Genomic DNA, 23032 nt, shown 5'->3' on the forward strand with positions numbered 1-23032 from the left:
GCCCTTCCACTTTCTGCAAATTACTACACACTTACTGTGTTTTTTCACTTTTCTAATACACAGCGCATGTTGGAGCTGCATGTCAGGAGAATAAATAGAGGAAGTGCCAATTGCTATTTTTTGGAAAAAATACTAGATAATTATCTGAAATTGGAAGGATATGGGACAAGAGCAGGCAAGTGGGACTAGATGGATTGCTCTTCAGAATTAATATGGATGTGAGAGGCCAAGTGGCTCTCTTCCATGCTGTATTGAAGTATGATTATACAGCATAACTATGTCAAAGACAGAAGCCATTGTAAAAGATGAATAACTTTCTAGCAAACTACTAAATTAAAGCCCTTGATAATCACTCTGGGGCTTGATTAATTAGTTCTGGATTTAAAGCTTCCGATTCCAAATTCACTTTCTAAAATATAATTAGGTTAAAGAGTCCTGTGAAGTTCGGGTGGTGTTAAGGTCATAAAGTGCTAATTTTAAGTATATTTTCTATTGTGTGGTTCAGCATAACATTATCTTAACTTGAGTGGAATTTGACATCTTTTGGGCCTATACTATATCTTAATCGCTTAACCATAGAGGACCAAATGCTCGGTGATGTGGTTAATATGGAACGGTGCTCACAGATCATTGTGGATGAGTTGGGTTGAATGACCTATTTCCATCCTGATTAATCCTATGAACTCTTTTAAATTGCCAAGTTCACAAAGTTCAAAAATAACAAAGAAATAATCTTTTTAAAAACATATTGCTGCTTGTGTTAAATGTAGATGAATCATCTGTGACAAACCTCTGTTTTCTATAGAAATACTTGGAGCTAATTATATTTGAAGTCTTAGTGAGCAAGTGTACCAACCAGAAGCCAAGTTTTAAAAGATGACTGCTTTGTGATTTTACAAAATTAGGTTTGGCATAAAGGAATTGCTTCAGTAATTGTTCTTGGTGTCCTTAGCCTGGATCATAATCTTTCTCTCCAGTTCTGTAGAAGCTATTTATTTTGCCACAGGTGGAGCAAGAAGAACTGGATGGGGTGGGCAAGTATATGATTCGGAAGATCTTTTTGAGAATTAAAAAAATTGCAAGTGTTGGAAATCTGAAATGAATATGGAAAATGGTAACAACTCAGCATCTCGGGCTGCATCCATGGTAAAAAGAAACCTTTGGAAAGAGGTCCAGGATGCTTTATCAAAATGAGAAAAGAGAAAGCTATTTATATTTCAGAAGCAAAGAAAATGAAAGAATGGGTAGAACAGAGGAAATATTTCTAATGTGAGACCAAATGTGTAAATGTTGCAATTCAGATTAGATTCTACTTTGACTGTACATGGTGTTGCTAAATGTAAGGCAGTGGGACATGGCCAATAAGCCATACTGGACAAAAAGGGAAGTAGAAAATGAATTAAATTGATGACATGCTGAAATTAGCTAATTCTGTTTTGATTGAACAGTATGTTTGCTTCCATGGACTAAGAAGAAAGGATTTCAAATATTCATCAGCCCACTGTAATAAACCTAACCAATGCTTTGTATTCTACTCTGATTTACTAAATTTGTAGTTTTCTGTTCTTTTGATTCAAGTGCTCATAGTCATAGATCACTACAGCACAAAGCAGGCCCTTCAGCCCATTTAGTCTGTGTTAGACTGCTTTCCTGCCTAGTCCCATCTACCTGCACCATAGCCCTCCATACCCCTCTCATCCATTTACCTATCCAAATTTTTCTTAAACATTACAATTGAACATGTATCCACTACTTCTGCTAGTAGGTAATTTCAACACTTGCATCATCCCATGAATGAAATAGTTCCCCCTCAGATTCCCTTAAATATTTCATCTTCCACCTGAAACCTGTGGCCTCTAGTTTTAGGCTCATTGGAGGGGGCGGAGCTCTATATATTCATCCCCTCTATTTTGTATACCATTATACAATCTTCCCTCATTCACCTGTGTTTCAGGGCATGAGTCCTAATCTATTCAATTGTAATTCAGGGCCTTGAGCCTCAAGCCCCAGCAACGTCTGTGTAAATTTTCTCTATACTCTTTAAAACTTACTGATATTTTTCCTGTAGGTAGATGGCCAGAACTGCACACAATACTCTGAATCTGTCCTCACCAATGTCTTATACCACTTCAAGATAACATCCCAGTTCCTGTACTCATTACACTGATTTATGAAGCCCAGGAATTATTCGTCTCTATTTGCTGGTCCCTTTGTTTTACTGCACACCTCAATGCCCTACAATTCCCTGTGTAAATCCTACCTTGGTTTGCCCTTCCAAACGGAAGCATCTCACACTTGTCTGCATTAAATTCCATCTACCATTTTTGAACCCATTTTCAAACTGGTGCAGATCACTTTGCAACTGTAACACTTACCCAACAGGCTGGTATATGTCTAGGGGAAAAGGAGATCCAGCCACACACCAACCCACCTCCCGTACACGCAGGTGCTGTGAGAATCACGTTTATGCCTCGCGCCCGCCAACAGTATCAAACCCACAACAAATACCGGTATGAAATACACTTTAAAGAGTTTACTAAGATTAAAAGAGTATTAGGCAATACACTCGGTGGAGCTCATCCAGCGAACCATTCGACTCCTCGGTGGTCGTCCTCCCGACTTCCACGTCTTCCACCTCGGACTCCCCGGTGGTCGTCCGAGCGCACGTCCTCCTTCCTCGGCGTCTCCCTCCGGACTCCCTTCACCCCCAAGCCCGCGCAACCCCTCCCCCAAGTTCCCAGCCTCACAAAACACAATAACATTCCCCATTGATTAACAAATGAATACAATTACCATATCAGCCATTCTAAAGCGAAACAACGGCAAGAGAAACATTTAACAGACAAAGAAACATTCCTACTCGTAATAAACCAAAGAAGCCCTTTTTTTGTAACATACACCGGACATTGTACACAACCTTTGATAGCATTCTTCATTGTCCATTATGCCCCCCCATCTTGGTGTCGTCTGCAAATTTGCTTATCCTGTTTACCACAGACTATTCTACATTAATATTTCTGATAAACAACAATAGTCCCAGCACCAATGGCTGCAGGACACCACTAGCCACAGGCCTCCACACAGAGAAAAAAAATATACTATCATTCCCTGGCTTCTGCTGCTAAACCATTGTTGAATCCAATTCACTGCTTCATCCTGAATGCTAAATGACTTAACCTTCTGGACCAGCTTCCCTTTTCAGGACTTTGTAAAGGTCTATATGGACAATGTCCACTGCTTTTCCTTCATTAGCCTTCTTAGTAGTCTCTTCAAAACTCAAAGTTTGGTTAGATATGACTTTCCCCACACAAAGCCACATTGACCATCCCTAAAAGGGCCCTGTCTATCCAAATACTTAAATATCCTGTCCCCTATAATACTTTCTAATAATTTTCCCACAGCTAGCGTTAGACTCATCAGCCTATAATCAGGATTATTCTTAAAACCTTTCTTATGGAATGGAACAGCATTAACTATATTCCAGTTTTTGGGAACTCAACTGTGGCTAAAGATGTTTTGCGTATCTCCGCCAGGGCACCTTCAGTTTCTGCACTAGCCTCCCACAAGGTCCAAGGGAATACCTCATAAAACCCTGGGGATTTATCCACCCTAACTTGTCTCAAGGTAGCAATCACCTCCTCTAACATAATCTGGATATGGTCCATGACTTGTTGTTTTTTTCCCCAGTTCTATAGATTCTGTGTTTGTCTCTTGAGTAAATTACCGTAGATTCCGGACTACAGAGCGCACCTGATTATTAGCCGCTGGCTCTAATTTTAGAAATAAAATCAATTTTTTAATTGTAAAGGCCGCACCGGATTTTAGGCCGCACCGCTACTTTTAAATATACATACGTATCGGTAACACAAATTACGTTGCATATACTTTTTTACTGAACAGCACGAACAACATTCCAATATCTCCTAGCGACTGGTAAAAATATATATATTGCAGCCTACCAGGAAAAGTTATTGATCGACTTTAACTTAAAAGCAGCGTTTTCGATCGGGTCTAATCGGGTCTGACGCTTGCGCAATGCGCTCGGGTCTAATCGGGGCTGACGCTTGCGCATTGCGATCGGGTCTAATCGGGTCTGACGCTTGCGCAATGCGCTCGGGTCTAATCGGGTCTGACACGCTTGCGCAATGCGATCGGGTCTAATCGGGTCTGACGCTTGCGCAATGCGCTCGGGTCTAATCGGGTCTGACGCTTGCGCAAGGCGCTCGGGTCTAATCGGGTCTGACGCTTGCGCATTGCGATCGGGTCTAATCGGGTCTGACGCTTGCGCAATGCGCTCGGGTCTAATCGGGTCTGACGCTTGCGCATTGCGATCGGGTCTAATCGGGTCTGACGCTTGCGCAATGCGCTCGGGTCTAATCGGGTCTGACGCTTGCGCATTGCGATCGGGTCTAATCGGGTCTGACGCGCTCGGGTCTTGCTTCGAGTATTTTCCATGTTGATGAGGGTGAGTACAAATGACTGATTTACAATAATTTAATTGTGAAAGTGCGCTTGATTTATCGTACAATTTCATTGGACCTCTGTGAACTACTCATCAATTTTATTGGTCTACTGTTACGAGGCAAAATGTTTACGAGGCGGCATGAAAAAAAAAACCATGTATTAGCCGCTCTGGATTATTGGCCGCAGAGTTCAAAGCTGTTCAAAATGTGGGAAAAAAGTAGCGGCTTATAATCCGGAATCTACGGTAATATTAAAAAAAATTAAGATCTCCCCCATTTCTTTCAACTCTATGTATAGATGGCCCACATCTAATTGCTTTTTAAATGTTCAAAATTTCTGCCTTCAGCACTGTTGGATTTCTTTTGTTTTAATCCAAGGTTCTTTTAGAAGTCAAGAACAAGGCATAAAACTTGTTGCTTCCTGATCGTTTTATTAAGAGTTGATAGAACAAAAACTGAAAGGTGCCGAGGGGTCACTGCGGCTTGGAGAGGAACTACAATGATGTCTAGCATAAAACAGCTACTTCTATACACTAACAATAAGAAAATTTCATAGATAAGAGACAATCACTTAGAAAATACTTATTCAATACTGCTGTAAGATCAACCAAAGAGAAAATACTAGCCACTTATGATAGAACAAATGCTTTAGAATTGTGCTTTGTATAGCCACCAGAGGCATATTAACTGTTATGTATATAAACACTATGTAAAATACAAGTAGATAATTGATTATTAAACTTGCAAAAAAAATGATGATCAAAATAACAATCAGATCCAACAATCCCACTTGATTCTAAATTGCACATTTAGAATCATTGCATCTGGAAATTCAGAGGCAGAACGTGATAACTACATTATGTATAAAATCATAAGACTACTTGGATTATAAAATATCAAAGAGTACATAATCTTCAAAGTACTCAGAAGATTATTAAGCAGATTAGTAGTCACATGGGAGTTTGAACTATTCCGTTAATAATCGCCTTTAACAAAGTTTTAAAAATAGTATAAATTATGAAAAGCCATATTAGAATGAATGATATGGCTCCTAAGTAATCCCATGCATCAGACTGATGCATTTTAGCTGCTTTTAATGAATATTATCAGCCAAATTAGTTGTCTACTGACTCATCAAATATGTAAGTACAACACTCCTTGCTTATAACTGCAAATGATTTCCCCACCCTTAACTGCTGAGAGAAGACCTAATGCCATAAGATTTTTAAAGGGCCTCTTACACATGGCAACCTTTTTGGTTGTTTCCTTTCCCAAGGCTTAAGTGGTGTCTTCGCTTACTGTAAGACTTACACATACTTGCAATTACCGCAAAGACTACATTGCTCACCCGATAATTCGACATGCTGCAGGCTTGCTCTCTGTCCTAATAAAGGAGAAAGATGTGACTCCATTTTCCAACGAGTGGGGAGAGATAACAAGCAACTCGCTGGTTTATGATGTTAAAAGTTTGTTACGTCGCTTTTTTCGAGCTCTGTGCCTGGAGGTCGCAAGGATCCCAGGTCCCCAGGCACACAGCAGATGTTCCGACTCCCCGAATGACACGCGGATCCTCTGTGGTGACACCGACCCTTGATTCGCCCGTCTCCAGTTACTCAAGATCCTAGGCTCCTGAAACCATGCCAAAATCTTAGACTGAGACTTTGGCATGCCAAACAGTGGCCAATTGTAGAACTTTGAGAGTGGGTCCCATTCCCAGAAAGAACTATAGTCAGCGTGTAACTCCAGGTGAGGGTCTTCAAAAGAACCCTGAAAGGGAAAAATAAAGTAAAGATGGATATAGGACTGTTTACAAAGATGCAAGCAAACGCCGTTGGGAGCCATAACTAAGTTCCGCCTCCCCAATTTATGGAGGAGAACCCGCAGATGTTCCCATATGCTTGTTGTACTAGTCCTGTTTAGTTTTAGGAGCTGCTGTTAAGTAGCCTGCAATGCAATGGATTTTGTAGATGTACCACTGCAATACACCTTGACATGTTTAATGAACAGCTGCACATTAACTTGTATACCAATTTTAAAAATTTTGCTACCAAGTTTGTGTTGCTGTTTACAAAGTTTCTAAAAATATGAAACTGGATTTTATTGGTGAATCTTTTGCTTATAAAACTCAGCAGCACCTTTTAAAAATATACTGATAACTATCTGTGATTATCAAAGTAAAATCACTAACTTGCCCTATCCACAGCTATTAGTATTTGTATTTGCTTTTGTTGTATGTATGTCACATACATGACTTAAACAATGTTATTCATAATCTGCAAATTATTTTGCTACTTTGCTGTTTAGATTCATTGTCCAGTTAACTGGGAAATACAGAGTGTACTCAAAGCTTCTTTATTTGTGTCATGGCTATTGGAAATTTAAAAAAAAAATGGATTCTTGAACCTAGTGAGGTTATTGAGCTGGTTCTTACAACCTAGTGTACTGTAAAGAGAAGTTTATACAAGAAGAACCCTCAGCTTTCAGCTAATGTTTCATTAATCCTATGTCAAATTAAAAGGTAAATTGTACTGTCGCAGACAGGCTCCATTCAGCAATTTGCTGCTATCAATAAACTCTTTGTTAAAACATTGGCATATATTTCCATACAAATTAGATTTATGTTCAGTGTAATGTTTATTATGCAGTTGTCTCTAAAACAATGGTTTTAAACAAATAGTTCACCTCTGATGCAGAGATATTAATTTTGAATTTGTTCCCTATTTAAAAAATCAGACTTGCACTATATTCCAGTGTGAATAAATACCTTTTTTATTAAGCAGTCTGAATTTGCTGTGGTTGGTAGACCATGTCTACTACTAAGAAGGGAGCTTCACCTGAACCATGTTGAGACCAGGGTCCTGACAAATTGTGTAACTAAGGCTTTGGATAGGACTTTAATCTAAACAACAGGCGTGTAGGTTCAGCCGTTTGGAAAAATGAGGATAAAGTAAAAGGGAAGGAAAATGCTGGAGAGGTTACAAGGGTCTCCAGGAAAAAAGAAAAGGACAAAAAATTAGAAAGGGATAAGAGTTTAATTTCTGGTAACATGTGAGTAGAATTGAAAAGGGTATTGAATACAGATCTGGAGGCATTCTATTTGAATACACATAGTATATAAAATAAGTTAGATAATCCTGCACTACAGCTTGAAATTGGGAGGCATGATATTGTGAATCATAGCTGAAAGAAGACCAAGTTAGGAGCTTAACATCCAGGGATACAGATTGTATTGGAAGGACAGACAGGTGAGCAGAGATGGTGTGGTGGCTCTGTTGGTTAAAAAAAAATCAAATCCTTAGAAGGGACACAGGATCAGAATATTTATAGAACCCTTGTGGGTATAGTTAAGAAAGTACGGAGTGTTTTCTTTAAAAAAACACACCCTGATGAGAGTTGTATACATGCCTGTAAGCATATATATCAATCACATTACAGGCCCTTCGGCCCACAGTGTTGCTTCGACCATGTAACCTACTCTGGAAACTGCCTAGAATTTCCCTACTGCATAGCCCTCTATTTCTCTAAGCTTCATGTACCTATTTAAGAGTCTCTTGAAAGACCCTATTGTATTGCCTCTACCATCTTCGCTGGCAGTGCATTCCATGCACTCACCACTCTGTGTGGAGGGGGGGGGGAACTTACCTCTGTCATTCCCCCTTGTAGCTATTTCCAAGCACCTTAAAACTATGCTCCCTCATTAAGCCATTTCAGCTCTGGGGAAAAGCCTCTGGCTATCCACACGATCAATGCCTCTCATCATCTTCTACATCTCTATCAGGTCACCTCTCATCCTCTGTCGCTCCAAGGAGAAAAGGCCAAATTCACTCATTCTCATAAGGCATGCTGTCCAATCCAGGCAACATCTTGTAAATCTCCTCTGTATTCTTTCTATAGTATCTGCATCCTTCCTGTGTTGGGGAGACCAGAAATGAACACAGTACTCCAAGAGGGGTCTAACTAAGGTCTTACATATTTTGGTGTGTGTGTGTGTATATATATGTTTATATATATATATATATGTGTGTGTGTGTGTGTGTGTGTGTGTGTGTGTGTATATATATATATATATATATATATATATATATATATATATATAAAAAGGTCTTGTATATTATAGATAAGGAATTTGTAGAATGCTTTTGAGGTGGGTTTTTAGAGCTGTTGTCCAGCCTCATAGGCAAAAGGCAATTCTGGGTTGGATATTGTGTAAAGAACCTGATTTGAATAAAATTCAAAGTTCAAGTTCAAACTAAATTTATTATGAAAGTATATATGTCACCATATACTACCCTGAGGATCATTTTCTTGTGGGCATTCATAGTAATATTTAAAGAAATACAATAGAATTGATGAAGAATGCACACAACAAAGACTGACACACTATCAATACAAAAGAAAATGAGTGCAAATATAAAAAAGCAAAAAAAAAGCAAAATAATAAATAACTAATAAATATTGAGAAGATGAATTGTTGAGTCCTTGAATGTGAGACCATAGGTTGTGGAATCAGTTCAGTGTTCGGGTGAGTAAAGTTATCCACTCTGGTTCAAGATCCTGATGGTTGAGGGGAAACAACTGTTACTAAACCTCGCGGCCTAGGAGGCAGTGATCATAATATGATAGAATTAATTCATCCTGCAGTTTGAGAAAAAGCTAAAATCAATATTACAGTGGAGGAAAGGGAATTACAGAGGTACAAGAAAGGAGCTGGCCAAAGTTGACTGGAAGGGAACACCAGCAGAGATGACAACTGAACAGCAATGATTGGAATATCTGGGAGCAATTTGGAATGCACAGGATAGATATGTCCCATAGAAGTAGAAAGGGAAGAAGACACAAACGTGGCTGACAAGAAGTCAAAGCCAGCATAAAAGCAAGAGAGAGGGCAAATTATTGGGGAAATGACTGGGAAGCTTTTAAAAACCAACTGAAGGCAAATTTTTTTAAAAGCCATAAGAAGAGAAAATACGAAATATGAAAATAAGCTAGCCAATAATATAAAAGATAATAGCAAAACTTATTTTAGGTATAAAGAGTGAAAGAAATGAGTGGATATTGCACCACTGGAAAATGATGCTGGATAGGTCGTAATGAGAGAGAAAGGAATGTTGAATTAACTCAAAAAGTTTATTGTATCAGTCTTCACTGTGGAAGACATCAACGGTATGCCAGAAAGTTTAGTGTCGGGGCAGAAGTGAGCGTTGTCACTATTATAAAGGAGAAGATGCTTGGGAAGCTGAATGGTCTTAAGGTAGATGGGTCACATGGACCAGATGGACTGCACCCCAGTGTTCTGAAAGGTAGCTGAAGAGATTTTGGAGGCATTCGTGGTGATTTTTCAGGCATCATTAGAGGACTGGAAAATTTGAAATGTCATTCCACTCTTTAAGAAGGTAGGGGGGCAAAAGGCAGGAAATTATAGGCCAGTTATCCTGACTTCAGTGGCTGGGAAGTTGTTCAAGTCTATGAAGGATGAGATTTCAGGATACTTGGGGTACATGATAAAGCAGGCCGAAGTCACCATGGTTTTCTTAAGGGGAAATCTTGCCTGACAGATCTGTTAGAATTCTTTGAGGGAATAACAGGAAAGATAGACAAAGGAGAGTCAGTGGACATTGTTTACTCAGATTTTCAAAAGACCTTTGACAAGGTGCTGTATATGAGGCTGCTAAACAAGATAAAAGCCCTTTGTATTACAGGAAAGGTACTAGTATGGATGTAAGACTGGGTGACTGGCAGAAGGTGGCATGGGAATAAAGGGTGGCTGTTCTGGATGGTTATTAGTATTGCGTAGTGTTCCACAGGGGTCGGTGATGGAACCGCTTCTTTTCACATTATATGCCAATGGTCTGGATAACCGAATTGACAGCTTTGTGGCCATATTTGCAGACAACACAAAGATAGGTGGAGGGGCAGATGGTGTTGAGGAACCAGAGAATCTGCAGAAAGACTTGGGCAGATTAGAAGAATGGGCAAAATGGCAGATGGAGTACAGTGTAGTGATGTATATGGTCATACACTTTGGTAGAAGGAATAAAGGCATAGATTATTTAATCACTGGGGAGCAAATTCAGAAATCAGAGGTGCACAGGCACTTGGGAGTCCATTTGCAGGATTCCCTGAAGGTTAACTTGTAGGCTGAGTTGGTGGTAAGGAATGCAAGTGCAATGTTAGCATTCCTTTCAAGGAGACTAGAATATTAAAGCAAGGATATAATGCTGAGGCTCTACAAAATATTTGACTTTATGGTGTGCAGTTTTAGGCCCCTTGTATAAGAAAGGATGTGATGGCATTGAAGAAGGTGCTCGAGAATGATCCCAGGAATAAAAAGGGTGTTCTGTGGCTTTGTGCTGTACTAGCTGGAGTTTAGAAGAATGAGGGGTATCTCATTGAAACCTATAAAATATTGAAAGGCCCAAACAGAGTGGACATGGAGAAAGTGTTCCCTGTAGTGGGGAGTCTCAGACCAGAGGGCACAGCCTCAGAGTATAAGGATGTCCCTTTAGAACATAGATGAGGAATTTCTTTAGCCAGAGGGTGGTGAATCTGAGGAATTCATTGCCATGGATGGCCAGGAGGTCAAGTCATTGGATATATTTAAAGTGGAGGTTGTTGGGTTATTAATTAGTTAGATTGTCAAAAGTTACATGAGAAGGCAGGAAAATGAGTTTGAGGGGAATAATAAATCAACCATGATAGATTGGTGGAGCAGACTTAATGACTGGTATAATTCTGCTCTATGTTTTATGGTGTATGTGATTGTATTTAGCTTGTTCAGCAGCTTTTTTTTTTATTGTGTTGAGCATCTTCTGATCTTTATAGTCATATGGTGTACAGCTGGGGAACTGTCCCTTCGGCCCAAATTCTTCAAAATACATCAGTCATCTTTCTGTTGATAATCTGATCAACAGTTATGTATTTAAAAATCCTCCCCTTTAAAAACTCTCCCCTAAACTCTTCGTGCAAACTACTTCCTACTTTAAATCAATGCCCCTTTGTTTAGAAATTCTTGTCACGTAAGGTGGAGGGGAAAGATTAAAGCTGTTTCATACTGCCTCCTAATATTATATATTAGCTTTAACAGGTCACCACTCCGCCTCTTGCGCTTCAGGGAAAACAATCTCAATCTATCCAGTTCTTCAAGTAATTAAAGTCTTCTGATCCATTCAATGTCCTGGTGGATCTACCCTGCACCGTCCAATGCAACCACATTCTAATTATAACACACACAAAATGCTGGTAGAACACAGCAGGCTAGGCAGCATCTATAGGGAGAAGTGATGTTGACGTTTCGGGCCAAGACATCGACATCGCTTCTCCCTATAGATGCTGCCTAGCCTGCTGTGTTCTACCAGCATTTTGTGTGTGTTGTTTGAATTTCCAGCATCTGCAGATTTCCTCGTGTTTGCACATTCTAATTATACTGTGTTGACCAGAACTGCAAACAAAACAAGTGTGATCTAAACATTGTTTTGTTATGTTGCAAGATATTACGCAATTCTTAGGTATTACATCTTGCAGGTCAGCAGTGCCATTTGCTGCCTACCTACTTGTGTTACCACTTTCAGTGAACTGTGGATTTTGAACCCCAAAGTCGCTTTCTTCATCAGCGTTCTGTTGTGCCCTACTATTCAGTTTAAATCTCCTACCCATTTTGACTTCTCAAAATGCAAGATACACTGTTGCTCTGTCTAGTTTTTTCCCCATTAGATCAAAATTCACTGTAGTCTTAGAAAACAATCCTTGCTGTCTACACCAGCAACAACTTTTGTGTCATTCTCAAACTTAGTAATCATATCTTCTACATTCAAATTGTTTATATTACAAAACAACTGGGGTCTTGGGACCAATCTATTTTGGTACACCGATGGTCATACACTTACCAATAAGAAAAGCCATTACAACCTCTGCTTCTATCATGAAGCCAATTTTTGATCCAATTTTCCAGCTCGCCTTAATCCAGCTTTTTGGACCATACAGCATCTTAGATTCATGTGTCAATCCTAGTAAGGTATATAAGTCAAACAAATTAATCAGGCAGGATTTCACTAAGCAAAGCAATGATGACCGTCTCCCATCAGCCCCCAACCTTTCCAAATGTACATTGAATTTTGGGATTTTCTCCAATATTTTCTCTACCTCTGGTGTAAGGGTGGCCAGCCTACTGTTGGATTTCCATTTACTGATGTCAGGTTGTCTTTTTACTGGTATATTTGCAGCATTTTAAATTATTTTTCAGATACCATTATTCCAAAGTTTATACTACAAGTTATTGTTCCATGGAAGATCCATTTTAATTTGGCTTTGAATATGAGGCAGATTAATGATCTAAAACCTGATATACAACTCTTGTATTGATCTCCCTGACTCTGAACAAAAACATCAATATGAAAGGATTTGTTTATAAATGGGCAAAGAGATTGCCTAATCCATATGTATAACTGTTGGCATGTTATTAGCAATTCCTTTCATATCATGACTTCCGGTGTTCTTTAATGAAAATATTCTTGCAGATCTACTTTGAATGTTTAACATCTCACTTTCAATTCCATATTTTAATAATGTTCATGGCTTTAAATAAAGTAGTAATTAATTTACTAAGCTTCAGAATGCTTGATATTTTTTGAAAATTTCATTTCCAAAGGAAAGAGTTCATATAAAATGTCTAGATGAAAATGTTGTCTTGTGTATGGAGCTTTTAAAACATAACCCACAAATAGCTTTTTCAGTAGATAGAACAGTATAGCACAGGAACAGGCTTTACAGCCCATAATTTTGTACCAAACTAATTCAGCTAATGTTGCCTAATTAATTCCCTCTGCTTGCATATGGTCCATATCTCTCCATTTTCTGTACATTTATGTACCTTTCCAAGAGCCTCTTAAACACCTGTAGCACCACCACTGGTGGGATTAGATTGTGATGATAACGATTGTAGAGCAGGTGAGGGGTGGTTGAGTGGAACTGGTGTCAGTGGAAACTGGCTTTATGGTCTGTTATTGTGATGTCAATCCTAATGGCTGAATGGGTTAATTACTATCTCCAAATAAAACATTTCTACCTGTTGCAAGAAGGCAAACTCATGCTGCAATCAATGGTCCTCAACAATTGAGGGAAAAGAAAAATAACGTGGAATGGGGAACCACTGGGTGGTTTGCTACAACCATGGTTCTCGAGAAAATCTGAGATGACAGGAAGGACAGAGCTACAAAAGTAGACCTTACAGCAGTGAAGTCCTTCGTGGATGTGCAAATTAGACCAGTCCATTTTACAGCATTAAAGAAACCACCTCGTGACAAAAGGGGCCGACTTCTCTATGAGTGTTAAGCAGCATCACAATGTGCATTCCCCTCCCAAACCCCTACCATCTCACAAACACCCAATTTACCAACAGATTGAGGATGTTTGCTGTTTGCTGTTATGTTTCTCTTTTTTTGAACAGGAGCACGTACTTATGAGCAAATACAATTTGCCGTTGGATTTCTTAATGAAATATGGTCGAGGGCCTTCGTTGGTCAGTGTTGACCATAAATATTGTGTCCTAGCTGTCTGGGTAGTACAATACAGAGAGAAAGCTGTTGCCAATGTAGCAAGCTCCCCTCTCCACACATGATGAACCCAAAGGAATGTCAGAGACCTATACAGTTTGATACCAGCAGCATCATAGGAGTTGCCAGTCAATATTGAATCCCATGTAGGACTGCCTCAGGGACTCCATCTCTGGGTTTTTCCCTTGGGGTTTACTCCCGAAGCCTTCCCCATGAATGGGTATAGCCGCAAGGCAGTGGAGGTTTGAGATCAGAGATTTCCTTCACCTAGGTGAGCTGCCAATATGTCTTAATTAGTTGGAATGATGGCACAATAATGATAATGTAGGTTTTGCCTAAGATTTTTGTGTATGAATCTATATTTGATTCTAGTTGCTGTTCTTTAGGTACAAAAAATTGTTATACAAGCAAAGCTCATTTACCACAAACTTTGCATTCCTGAACAATTGAATCTATTTGACATTTTTATTGGCACTTTTCACTAAATAAGGGCTGTGTCATAAAATGGTCTATATTTTTTTCAAGCTTTTTATCTATATGCATGCTAAGTTCATGTGCACACAAGAAAGCTGCAATTTGTACCATAGTTGATTGGATTTTTTGTCTTTTAATTATACACTCTGTACCAGGTATTAATTTGGCTCTGATTTCTTCTTTAGGAATATCTTCCAACGCAACAGGACATTCTACTGGCTCGGAGGCCGACTAAAGGAATACATGAATACGACTTTGAAATTAAAAATGTGCCCTTCAAGATGGTGGATGTAGGTGGACAAAGGTCAGAACGGAGGCGTTGGTTTGAATGCTTTGATGGTGTGACTTCCATACTCTTCCTGGTGTCATCAAGTGAATTTGACCAAGTGCTCATGGAAGACCGGCAGACAAATCGCCTGAGTGAATCGTTAAACATCTTCGAGACAATAGTCAACAACAGAGTCTTTAGCAATGTCTCCATCATTCTTTTCCTTAATAAGACAGACTTGCTGGAAGAGAAGGTCAAAACTGTCAGCATCAGAGACTATTTTCCTCAATATGAGGGAAATCCCCATGATCTCGCTGATGTCCAACAGTTCCTTGTGCAGTGCTTTCGTGACAAACGTCGAGACCAGCAACACAAACCACTATACCATCATTTCACCACCGCCATTAACACCGAAAATATTCGTCTGGTCTTCCGTGACGTCAAAGACACTATTCTCCATGACAACCTTAAGCAGCTGATGCTTCAGTGACATCTGTTTACTTCATTAATTTTAATTTTTGGCATTGACAATAGCTTACACCGGAGTGTGATTACGGTTGCATTTCTTTCAAAAACTTGAGGCAGCCGCTGTAAACTGCTTGACCAGATTAATGCCAAATTTGTTTTTCAGACTTCAGCTTTTCAATTGCTTTTGCTCCCAGTTGGGTAGTGCTAAGGTACATAAATGTGCACTTAAGCAACCCAGCAAGTTTACGATCTTATTTCTTCAACAATGAAGATGTGTGAAAAAAAAGTTGCCAGATAATGCAAAGCTGTGGTGTTCATTGTGGGGATGTTAATGTTATTATCTATTCTCTTCCTCTTTCAACCCCCTAATAGCTTCCACCCCCAAAATAAGGGCTATTACAGAGCAAAAAATGTTTTTGAATATTACAGAAACAAGTTAGCAATGCCTTAACAATTCCCTTTGGGAGTGATTATTGCTTTTGTCATATTCAAATTGCTTTCAAAACCTTCTGAGAAAGTTTTAAATTTGTATTATTGAGGTGTGGTAGTAAAAGTGTGAAACGTATTGAGATGTGAAGCAGTTGTAATTTGCGCAAGTTTGGATTTATTAAGGGAAACTTCTCCCCATTGGAAGTATCACAAGAGAGAATTCACTTAATGTTTGCAGTCTAGCTGCATAGTATTATCGGAATAGAAATACATGCCAAATTTAGTGGAATTGCTTCAAAATTGTATTGAAGTTGAGGTCAAATTTAATTTACTGTTTTGAATAGTGCAGGTACAGATGCCATACTGACTAATCCTAACCTGATGTAGTAAGCCAAAATTTTCTTTACTGTTTGGTGCTTCAGTAAAATTGGCTGCTTTATGAAAGTTCACGACCTAAACTTCTGTGATTAACAGCTATATGTTTACCCTGTGGATCATACCTCAGTAAAAATGCCATTAGATGAGAGCTTTTCTATTATTGAACCAGAGGTCTTCAATGCAAATTGTAGCTAATATGTTTGGTATTAAGGTATGTGATAATGCTGTGCTTGAAATAACCCCACTGTTTATTTAAAATAGTAATGACATAATTTGTGATATAATCTGACTAATGATGCCTTGTTTTTGAAAGATATGGGAAAATTAACCTTCAGTTTTTAAAAAGACTGCAGCATACAAAAATACTACTATTGCAGTGCTAATCATGGATAAATATTAACTTTTTAAATGGTTTAACTTTGAAATTGGTTTTAAATATGACCTAATTAATAACAGGGTTTAGAATTCACTCATGTATCTGCAAGCCCATTTCAGCTGGGTAGTCATTACTAACAACAAACTTGCTAAAACAAACAATATACAATTTACAGTGAAAATGTATTTTTGATAGTTTTGTTATAAATTTGGGTTGCTAGAGCTACATTTAAAATTTTGAAACTAAGTGATAACTGAAGATTACAAGAAAACCATTCTGTTTCATTATGGGTTTTCTGAACTGCAGCATATATCAAAATATATTTTGTTGCCTTTATCTATTTTGATAGTTGTTAAAACAATTACCTCAATGTTTGGGTTGTCAGAAAGAAGTAAATTCAAACCCTAATGTACCTTTGTCATGATTGCTGAATAACAGGAGTGCCACATTTTGCTTACTATCTTCTATTTGAATAGTTCTATAAATCTACACATTAAAACAATTTTATGTTGTCTTTCATATTGGTTTCTTAAAAACTGCATTGCAAATCTTTGCAGCTGCTTTCTTTCAGTAGTTTTGGTCAAAGATAAATGGTCAACTCGTGCAATAGATCTGTAGTTTGTCAAGTAAATTTCAAGACTTGCTGAATCTGCGTTCTTAAAATGAAAAATCAGAATTTGGAATAAAAATAAAATGCTGAGAATGTTTGGCAGATCAAGGAGCATTTGTGGAGAGAGAAACAATAGGTTGATTTAAAAATAGAAATTGCCAGAAAAATCCAACAGATTAGGTAGCATGTGGCGAAAGAGAAATTTGTTCAAAAACCTTCCTTGACTTGGTGCATTGAGTCTTGTTCTCTCTGCAGATGTTGCCTGACCTGATTATTTCCATTTTCCAGCATCTGCTATTTTAGCTTAGATTAAGATTGAGTGTTTGAAAATGATTTGAAAAGTTAACACAACTTCTTTCTCTACAGATGCGGCCAGGATGTTGAATATTCACTGTAAGTTTTGTTCTTGGTTTCAGAACGAGGGGCCATTTGGCTGCATATGAGGAGAGCAAAAGAAAAAGCTTGTGGCATATTTGGTGGGCAGTATATCTTGAAGGACCCCTCTAATGTCTTCCTGAAAAAGACATTCTTTGTAACACTGATTTCTTTTAACAAAGTGAACAGACAATTCATTACTGATTTGTTGGTTTATTGCCATTGCTTCCAAGCTTTATCAAGTGGGGAGAAAAGTAATTCAGAACGTATTTACATGTTTTCATAAAAAGCAATATATTAACACCCTAGGAAATTTACTGAATACAGACAGTATCTTTGAATGTAGCTTTTAAGAAAATGGTTTTGGCAAGAACGAGGTCTTGAAGGAAATCTTGGTTAGATCTGTCTACGTTAGTATGTTACAGTGTAGTCTATGGAATGTATTAAAATGTACTGTGAAGTATTAGGCTGTTATGACTGGAGTAACAATACTACCATCTGTATATGATTATCAAACTATATTCTTCCAAAAATACTGTGCCCCATATGTAGTAATTTTATGCTGACATTGTAAAGACTCAATTTTCATTTGAGTTACTATAGATATATGGGAAGGACTGGAAACAATTACTCATCTGACTGAACTTCAGATGTCATAAAATAACCATGTATTCGAATCGGGCACATTTATCATTTGTCCCAGAGACAAATTGCAAACAACTCTTAAATGGAACAGGTAATAAATGTGCCTATTCTTAATAGTTTTTTTCTGAATAAAAAGTGATAGAAATGTACTGATATACCTTGCCTTTTAAAGGCTTCTGATGGAACAGGGCCCTTTAAAATAAACATTAGTTATTTTTTTTCTCTAAATAACCATGAAAGTACACAGCCTGAGGCTATTACTGCTATTCTCCTCCCATTGTGTGTTGTAAATTCATACTGATTTAAGTTTAGATATGCATAAAATATCCAAATATTATTATAACTTTTTGTCCATCATTCATTAGCTTGGAGTGCTGTATTGATTTGTATCATTTATTGAAATGGCCATTTAGAGAGGCTAATACTACAGTAATGACCATAGCAACTAAATCTTTACTAATTCAACAACTGGAGGCTTAGTTCTCTTCAATGAATGAAAAATTATCTGTTCATTCTTTGTAGCAGTCAAGATCAGATTCTTATGGATGTTCATCTTCATCTGGTCTGTTACCATTGTTAACAATCCCTCTCAGCATACTTAAAATTAGTGCTATTGAATATTTATGATGAATTACACCGCACTGCCTATATCACATCTCCCCCTCCTTCCCACATTCTACAAGAATGTAGAAAGATTCAAGTGCCTTCAGTTGAAGACCGCAAAATTTTCAGCCCTTCAACTGCCTTGGGACAAATATTGCATTTTTCTTGAGGCCAAAATGAAAGTATTGACTAACCAACTGTTGTATTTATTGATTAGGAATATGATGACTGTACCCCTTGTTGCTTTCTGCTCTGGGGAAGCCACATAATTTAGTTTTTCTCCCCCACAAGTGTTGTTAATTTGTTTAATTCAAAGTTGTGGCATAAATTTAAGATCATCAAGCAAAACTTTTTATCAATTTTGTTTTCAAATTTTTTATACAAGGTTAGCATTTTCTATAGTGAAGGCATTGATCTAGTCCTTCATTTTAATACTCTGGAAAATCTGGTTGAGTTTTGTTTAATCACATTTTATTTGAAAATAAGAGAGCTTATTAAAACTCTTATGAATTCCTTAATAATGTGTGTTTCTCACTTGCCAATAACTCCTAAAGGCTGTTTCTGAACTTGTATCACTTCTTGCACTAGCCCAGTTAATTATTTATTTGATTTGTTCTTCCATTCAGTTCAGAGCTGTATTTTTTAAACATTACACCCAGGTACTCTTAGTCAATAAATGAGGCGCTTTTATTTAATAGTTTTGCAGAATTTAGGTCTTAATCAGATGACAACATATTTAATGTAACCATTTCCATGTAGATGAGATTCATTGTCATATGTAATTCAAAGCACATTTTGTTTTGGGGAGATATTTGTCTTCATTGCATTCTGTTGCCTTTGCATGCGATGATTATTGAATGCACTTTCCAATAAACTTGAAGTTGAAAGGGTTAAAATTTAATTTTATAGTCTTAATATACCAGAAAATTCACCAGTCTTAAATGTTAAAACTAATGGTGATTCTTATTTTCAGAAGAGAAATCCAAAGTATTTTGAGTTAAACTTAAATTTGCTTTTCAGAAATGTTTGAGATTGTGCATGTTAACTGTATATACACAAATGGATGTCTAACAAGCTAATAAAACATCTGTAGAAACAAAACTAGTGAACTTCTGTGTAGGTTGCTGTCGGTTATGCTAACAACGGATGGAATGAAAAATAATTTTACATTACAAGTGTGATAAAAGTTAAGAGTCTATGGCTAGCAGTTACAGTAATTTGATTATTTCATAAGGAAGCTTTGAAGTCAGTGTCATTTTTCCAAGAGGTGGATAATAACATTACTGGAATGTACAGAGGTAACTTTTCTGAAAGGCTTAATAATAGAATAAAATCTGTCCAGTGTGTTTTATGATTAGACAAAGGTTTATTGAGTTCATGAGAACAAACTGACAAAATCACAATCCACAAATGCAAATGGCTTTTAACACTTTCAGTCAGAACCATTAAACAGGCATGCTCATAATTTAAACTGACTCAAAATTAATTCAAAACCTTCTATCCACCACAACCTTGTGCATATATCAAGTATAAAAGAGTAACAGCACAGAATTGTGCGACTATCTATTTTGTTTAAAAGTTGGAAAAATAGTATCTTCTGAAATGAAATTGTGGTCTCCAAGTGTTATCAGTTTTGAAAATCCAAGATGGTGGCACACTAGAGTACACCATGAGATATTTTCCAAAGTCGATTTCAGTCGTGATGCTCCTGAAACAGAGTATTGTGAAATACCTTGTTACCAGTTCATCTGCAAATACTAAAGTGTTTTATCCAATTGTCTTTGTTTTCTGGGGCACTAACTTTGGAGGTACTATTTCATGGGTGCAAACATTAGTTCTCTGGTACTATATTTGATTCAACGTGCAAATGAAGTACTGTTGAACACTTCCACTGTGATACCATCATAGGTCAGATTTCATTCTCAGGGCTGCAGTTCTAGGGTTCTGATCTACGTATTTGCTTTGAAGTTTTAAGTCTTGTGAATGCTCTATCCTTAATTAACATTCTCAAATTTATCTTGCACTGAAATTGGCAAGAAGGGTGAATTTAAATCAAAACCTGAGATAAATTAAAGCTCTTATTGAATTACTTCCTCTTTTTCATCTCTGCAATTGTCATTTTTGTCTCAAGGGTTTGATGATTGATCGGTATGTTTTCAAAACGTTAGAAGCCTTGCTATCTTTACGTAGCAGCCAGCATTTTTCTGTTGATTTGGATAGAATATACGATCAAAGTTAATCATAACCCTGGTGTAATTCCTATTGGTATTTAGTGTGCATTTTCCAGTAAAGACAAAGGTTGTTAGGTCATCTCCGACACCCCTCCATATCCTTTCTGAGTTAAAGAATGTCAGCAAAAACTGGAAATAAACTCATGATCTTAGATTTGGTTCTACACTGAGTCCCTTTTTCAAGACATCCATTCTTATTTAAATGTGAGGTGGTGTGGATACCTTGTTATGTAAGAAGTTTAATTAAGGCATTTTCATGATTCCTTTATTTTCTGTTGGCTGAACAATTGAAGTTTCTGAATTTCTATTATTGGAGAAAGGTTATTGGCAAAGAGATGCCTTAACACATAACTGTACATTGCTTAAGTTAATCCCAATCCCTTAAAAGAAATTGTATTGTTTCCTTGCAATGCCATCAGCATCCTGAATTCTAAATGATTAATAACTGTAATTTTTTGGACTAAAATGTTTGAAAAATGCTTTCCACATTGACATAGGAACAATTGAAATTAACAAAGTTATTTAAATCCATTAAAATAATTTAATTTGTCTCTCTAACCGGTCTTTTGCAGCTGGCAATTTGTCCATTAAAGATACCAGTGTATCTTTATACCACTTCATGTCTCTTTCCACCATTAATGCCGTATATATTATTTAATATTTGAGATGATTATTTTAACAAAGTACATGGTGTCATAAATCAAGTGATTACATGCATTTTACAAGTTAAATTAATGTTTTCTTTCACCGGTGATAGGTGGTGAGATGCTGCTCTAAGAATTTGTGCTTGTTACATTTTTGTGTGCCTATGCAGTCATGTTGCCTCTTTTCTGAAAATATTCAGAAATATGCACATTTTCAGCATTTGTACAGCATTTTCCAGTAGCCTTGACATTCTTATATGACCCTTGATAATTTCAGTGGCATTACTTCAATTGGAAATATTTTAAGCAAAAAAATCAAATTTATAAGCAAATCTGCTCTCAGCGTGGGGATGAGTTCAACCATCATGCGTTTTACAATGAGCAAAAACTGGTTAAACAAAGCTTTAGCTAAAAGTATTTTAACTTTTCATTTAACTAGTATACTATATTGTATAGGAACGTTTTTTGTGGTTTTATCTTCATGGATTTGTGGGGGGTGAATGTGGATTGAATCTTTAACATTTTATTTCCACTTTTTGTTGTATATTTTTCATTCAAAAATGCCAGTAAATTATTCAGATTGAAAAGCTGAGAGTAACTGCTTGTTTTGATTTAATGCATTAGTTAAATAGTTAATGCTGTTTCCATTATACCTCTGCTGTTATATTGGTCTGTACATACAATGCAGAAGTTTGCCTTTACAGCCATTAAAGTCTAAAATAAATTTACTGACGTGTATTAAACATGTACAATTTTTGTTGGGTCTGTCATGACTTTGTATTACTGGATATTCAATCAGCTTTAGTGTTTGCCTTTAGAGGTGGAGAAATAAGTTAAGTCCTTATTTAATTATAATTTTAATTGTAAACTTCTATCTATTGGTATCAATAGGCGTTTCTCTTCATATTACTGAAGGAGAGTCAGAAAATAATTAAGAATGAGCATACACATTTAATCCAAGGTATTCACTTCCATTATATCATGAAGGTAGTGCCATATATCAATCATTTGTAGCAAGAAGTGTTTAGTTTAATCTTAAATGGGCTTTTTACAGGTTATCATTTCTTTGCATTAATGCAACTGTTAGCAAACAATGTGTCTGCATTACGTTGCAAATAATTTTCAAAAAATGTTCGGCAGCACTTGCTGCAAAGTAACCATGTGTAGCAGAATTTCATTTTGTGAGGGGCGAATGGTGGGGTCGGGGGGATTGTTAGAAACATGGAAAACCTACGGCACAATACAGGCCCTTTGAGCCACAAAGCTGTGCCAAACATGTCCTTACCTTAGAACTACCTTGGCATTCCCATAGCCCTCTATTTCTATAAGCTCCATGTATCCATCCAGGAGTCTCTTAAAAGACCTTATTGTTTCCGCCTCCACCACCGGCAGCCCATTCCACGCTCTGACCACTCTGCGTTTTTTAAAAAAAAACAACTTACCCCAATATCTCTTCTATACCTACTTCCAAGCACCTTAAAACTATGCCTTCTCATGCTAGCCATTTCAGCCCTGGGAGA

General features: G+C 37.3%; 1 protein-coding gene across 1 annotated transcript in view; it reads left to right on the plus strand.

Annotated features, from left to right (window-relative positions):
* Positions 1 to 22255, plus strand: part of gna13a (guanine nucleotide binding protein (G protein), alpha 13a) — a 94779-nt gene extending 72524 nt beyond the window's left edge. Inside the window, exon 3 of the mRNA XM_073026194.1 lies at positions 14671 to 22255. Within this exon, the coding sequence (XP_072882295.1) occupies positions 14671 to 15243 (573 nt within the window). The 3' untranslated portion in view covers positions 15244 to 22255. The remainder of the gene's footprint in view (positions 1 to 14670) is intronic.
* Positions 22256 to 23032: the final 777 nt, after the last annotated feature.

This window comes from Hemitrygon akajei, chromosome 22 (assembly GCF_048418815.1).
Source record: "Hemitrygon akajei chromosome 22, sHemAka1.3, whole genome shotgun sequence".
NCBI lineage: Eukaryota > Metazoa > Chordata > Chondrichthyes > Myliobatiformes > Dasyatidae > Hemitrygon > Hemitrygon akajei.